Source organism: Oncorhynchus keta, chromosome 12 (assembly GCF_023373465.1).
Source record: "Oncorhynchus keta strain PuntledgeMale-10-30-2019 chromosome 12, Oket_V2, whole genome shotgun sequence".
Taxonomy (NCBI): domain Eukaryota; kingdom Metazoa; phylum Chordata; class Actinopteri; order Salmoniformes; family Salmonidae; genus Oncorhynchus; species Oncorhynchus keta.
Genome location: NC_068432.1, coordinates 13,701,347 through 13,706,047, shown reverse-complemented (window position 1 = coordinate 13,706,047; position 4,701 = coordinate 13,701,347). Strand labels below are relative to the sequence as shown.

Below are 4,701 nucleotides of genomic sequence, written 5' to 3'. Positions count from 1 at the left end.
CACAGGTCACATCAGTTATGTCCGATTCACTGGCCCTCTGCTTGGTCCACTAATGTCACTTAGTAAGACAAACATGCCTAACGAGGCGAACAACTGAATTGCCACTTACCATTTGATTTCATTGAGAGACTTCTCTTTTTTTCGCTGACACTGGCAAAGACCACAGGCCCTTGTTCCGAGACCCGTCTGCTCCAGGGGTATAAATGGGGGGAGGACCTGGTGTTCTGCCTCAACTAATTATTCCCTCAGCATTTTTGCTATTCTTCTACAGAGCTTCTTCACCACCACCAACTCCATAGGCAAGAGCTTGGGGGTCTATGCGTTTCACTGGAGGATTGGGAACGACAGTAGGGTTAGCGTGGTAGATCTTGGGGATGTAAATGCAACTAGAATATGAAAATGCCTCAGAACTCTTATCGTTTTTGTTGAACAAATGTATTTCTATATACTATGTACTTTACTTCATCTAGAACCCAATAACTGTAGTTTTGTTGATGTAGGGATATGGTTTATTTTAGAACATACTGAATGACAATATATCAACAGGATATGGGTCGTCAGCATTACACAAAATGAGTTATATCAATCCAAGAACTAGAATAGAGATTGTTCTCATGCATTGCATGAAGCTCCCATAGTGTACTGTAAGCAGTGTGAACTTATCTGTTTCATTGTGTTTCCCTCATCCAGCCTACCATCACCATGGCCTTCTGGCTCCAAGCTGCATCTCTGCTGGTGTTGCTGGCGCTCTCCCCCGGGGTAGACGCTGCAGCTGCCCAGCACCTGTGTGGCTCTCACCTGGTGGACGCCCTCTATCTGGTGTGTGGAGAGAAAGGATTCTTTTACACCCCAAAGAGAGATGTGGATCCCCTTATAGGCAAGACACCTCTAACACTGTCTGAATTCAAAAGACTTCATAGCTGCTCGACAACTGAACTTGATCTAAGACCACAAGCTACTTTACTGTTTTTGTGTGTGTGTAGAAATGGCATGTAGGAAACTCTTGGTCACTATGAATAACAATGTTGTGGAACAATGTATAACCTACAAATATTGAAATGAATGTGAAGGCAATGATGAGATACAGCGAAAGGCATATACAGTAGTCCATACAACATATGCTGGTTTATGTTGTGCTATAGCACTCACTCAATATATTTTTCTCCTCTTGCAGGGTTCCTCTCTCCAAAATCAGCAAAGGAGAACGAAGAGTACCCCTTCAAAGACCAGACGGAGATGATGGTAAAGAGAGGTATTGTAGAGCAGTGCTGTCACAAGCCCTGCAACATCTTCGACCTGCAAAACTACTGCAACTGAGACCTGTCGGACCACTTACCCTGCGTTCACCCACTGCCACGCTCAAATTCTCAGAGACAGCATCTTACTTCAAAGATTTGCAAACATGGAGTGCAAACAAGGAAAGGTCTACACGGGTTTTATTTTTTATTTATTTATTTTCCCCAGAAAATAAAGTTATATGAAATTAGCAAGGACTTTGAGTTTTCCTTTTGTGAATGGGCCTTAGGTTCTGAGTAGGCTACTATGGCTTCTGTGCAAGTTGTGGTTTTGAGTTTACATGATATTGTAAATGCATATTGTGGTAATTCAGACATGTTCATATCATGTCCTCTTAGTTGCCTCGATTGTGTTACTATGCAGCTAAGAGCGGCCTTGCACAATGACCATTTTGTTCCCCTTTTTCCTCCCGGTATTGCATTATTTTGACTGTCTACCTTATCATAATCAACTAATATTACAGTGTTTTCAAAGATATTATGCTAACATCAGTAAGTGTTTTTGAGATAGGCCTATGCACAGCTTCATTCACCTTGCTACTGTGCTTGGTTGATTCACCATCATGTTATAACTCTCAGACAAGTGTTTGGTTTATGAAACTTTATTTAGTATTTGCTAATTATTATGCATTTTTCTGTCTTTAAAATTCATTCATTACTCAGTTCTGAAATCTTAATCACGTGGGCCCAGTTTTTCAAAACTTTTAATCTGGATCTGAGTGATCCGGATTCAGATCGATCGGGCTGTTTTTTAGAAGAAAAGAAAACTGATATAACCCTCTCACCAAAGGCTCAGATAAATCAGCATGGAAATAATCATGAAAAGGATGAACTTGTATGAAATTGACTCGTTATGGGGAAATGAGAAGCGAGGGATATTTACTAATAGATATTTAAAATTACAAACACATACGTAATACAATTTGACTGGGATGTGTTATTACTGTTATGAATAAAGACGATCAGAAATACAATACAATATAAAAAAATAATAAATAAAACCCCCGAGTATTAGAGTACACTCTTAAAACTCAGCCACTGACACTGTTTAATCTAGCTTGCAAGCTAATGTTGGCGCGCATTGGAGCTTAATGAATGGCGATAGAAGACGAATGATTCAGCGAAGGAATGGGAAAACAAATGTTACTGGGAAACCATGTAGGCTTTCTGTTACATGTAGTATAATTTTCAGTTCGGATTGCTGCCACTAAAATGCCACAGTAATCCTTACAAAAAAGTAGGAACGTTCGTTCAAATCGCTAACATGTTACATGCTCGCCACAGACGGAAGCCTTGTTGAACTTACCTCCGTTTACATTAGTTCACATGAACGTAAACTTACATTCGTTCACGTGAATGTAAACGTCAAAATACTTAAGTGGATGGTACATTAAAGAATTAAAACCAACACTAATTCTTAAACTATTGGCATGTTGTTTCTTTGAAGCTTGCACATGGAAGTAGTACAAGTGTTTGATGCGATGCAAACAACAGGCTTCATCAGAATAAGCATGCCATCATGACAAGTAAACTAGTGTAAAGAACATCATGTACAAACACAGGAAATGTGTCAATCCTTGTTTTTTGTTGCCTAGAGTATCTAACCGGGATGTAAGGGATATTCAGAGTATTACCCAATCCACTTGTATATGAAGGAGACATGTCTCACTATAGGAGCACACATCACATTAGGAACTCCAGGTGTGTCAGAGGTCAGTAGTGTAGGAGCTTTCTTAGTTATTTGAGATATTCTTATCTCTGTTTCTGTTGCTTCTTCCGCTTCATTACTTTCTTCAGTGGACTCATTTTCTTTCCTCCTGACCTCGCCACAGGTTCTCTGGTCATTACATTCTAAATCCAAACTGAAAGGTTCTGACATTTCTTCATCTTCTCTGTCTTGAAAAGTTGTCTTCATCTTCTGAATCAACATCTTCAGATTTCTCTGGATTTTTCACATCCTCTTCCAGTTTTTCTTCTTCACTTGAAGTACAGCCTTCTGGCTTGTTCAATTCTTTCAACTTCTTTGCAGAGTTCTTCGACTCTGTGTTGGATCAATGTCAGCCACAGATTCTAGGCACACTTGCATTGCTAGCAGTAACAGGTAATTCCGATGAAGGATTTTGATGGGTCCATCTCCATTTTCTGGCTTCAACCGGAACGCAGTTAAGTTGAATTATTGATTGTATTTTTGTTTATTCCATGTGCAACTCTGTGTTGTTGTATTTGTAGAACTACTTTGTTTTATCTTGGCCAGGTCGCAGTTGTAAATGAGAACTTGTTCTCAACTAGCCTACCTGGTTAAATAAAGGCGAAATTAAAAATGTAAAAATAAAAGTTTGACATTTGACTTTCAACAACATGCGGCGTAGAGGCCCAGCAATCTGCCAACTTGTGCATTCCTTTCAGTCCTAGATTCCGTATCAGGACTCTGTCTCTGGCGAATCTTGATCATTTCCTGTGTTTTCTATGTTCTGTTTTTCCTGCAGTGGTCTCTGAGAGTTTGAATACAGCTTGCAACTCTTTATGTCAGACTTTTCTGATGCACCATCACTCGAGACTCCAAAGCATAGATCTACAGGTAACCTTGCTTCACGGCCAACATGATAAAGTACAGAGAATATCCGGTTGCTTCGTTCTGAGTGCAATTGTACAAATATACAAGATGTCTCAGGTTGAGGTTCACCATAAAGGTTCATTTCTGATTCTTAGTAGGAAATACAAGCATGTTTTATACAGTGATCCGTATTGACTAGGACATTTGCTGTCTTACTGGAATCTGGTTCAATGGACAGAAAATCCATGCAGACAAGATCCAAAGGTCCGTCACTATGTATATGAGACAAAGTAGCAACTATTTTGAGTAGTGCGTTTCTATGGATACCGCGAGCACAGGATTTGCAGTAGTCTTTGACCTCTGGTTTAATATGTGGCCTCTGGAAACGGTCTCTTACTAATCCATAAGTATTGTCGAAACCCCAGATGACCTGAGTCAATATGTAGTGACTTCAAAACATGTAGTGATTTCAACCCCCAAACTTCTCTGGCAGAAGAAGCTGAGTTCAGTGAGGTCTGTTTGGAGGATTTGTAAAGCAAAATATATGGCAAATAGAAATCCAATATGGATGGTGTTAAGAGATAGATGGGAGGGGTTGAATGGAGCTGAAGGGTGAGACTAAAAACAACAAGAACACAAATGTAAAATATATTGAGTCGGTAAAATGTATATAGGTTCAGAACTTTGTGAAGTTATATAGCAAGTATAAATCAAACTGGATGGACATCAGAAATAGATGGGAGAGGTAGAGGTTAGAGGAAGGCCAGGACTAAAAACAAACTAAATATAACTTTTGTGAAATCGATTGTGTCCGTAAAATGTATATAGTAAGTATAAGCTGTATGTATGTAT

General features: G+C 39.4%; 1 protein-coding gene across 1 annotated transcript; it reads left to right on the top strand.

Annotated features, from left to right (window-relative positions):
- The first annotated feature begins 228 nt into the window (after positions 1–228).
- On the top strand, positions 229–1,484 carry LOC118391666 (insulin-like). Its single transcript, XM_035783173.2, has 3 exons — positions 229–299; positions 691–877; positions 1,175–1,484. The coding sequence occupies exons 2-3, from the start codon at positions 703–705 to the stop codon at positions 1,315–1,317; spliced, it is 318 nt and encodes a 105-aa protein (XP_035639066.1). The 5' UTR covers positions 229–299; positions 691–702; the 3' UTR covers positions 1,318–1,484.
- Positions 1,485–4,701: the final 3,217 nt, after the last annotated feature.

Excerpts from the sequence above, each read along its gene's own strand:
- LOC118391666 (XM_035783173.2), top strand. The coding sequence starts at position 703 with ATGGCCTTCTGGCTCCAAGCTGCATCTCTGCTGGTGTTGCTGGCGCTC. Across the intron at positions 878-1,174 it reads AGATGTGGATCCCCTTATAG|GGTTCCTCTCTCCAAAATCA; the intron begins GCAAGACACCTC and ends CTCCTCTTGCAG.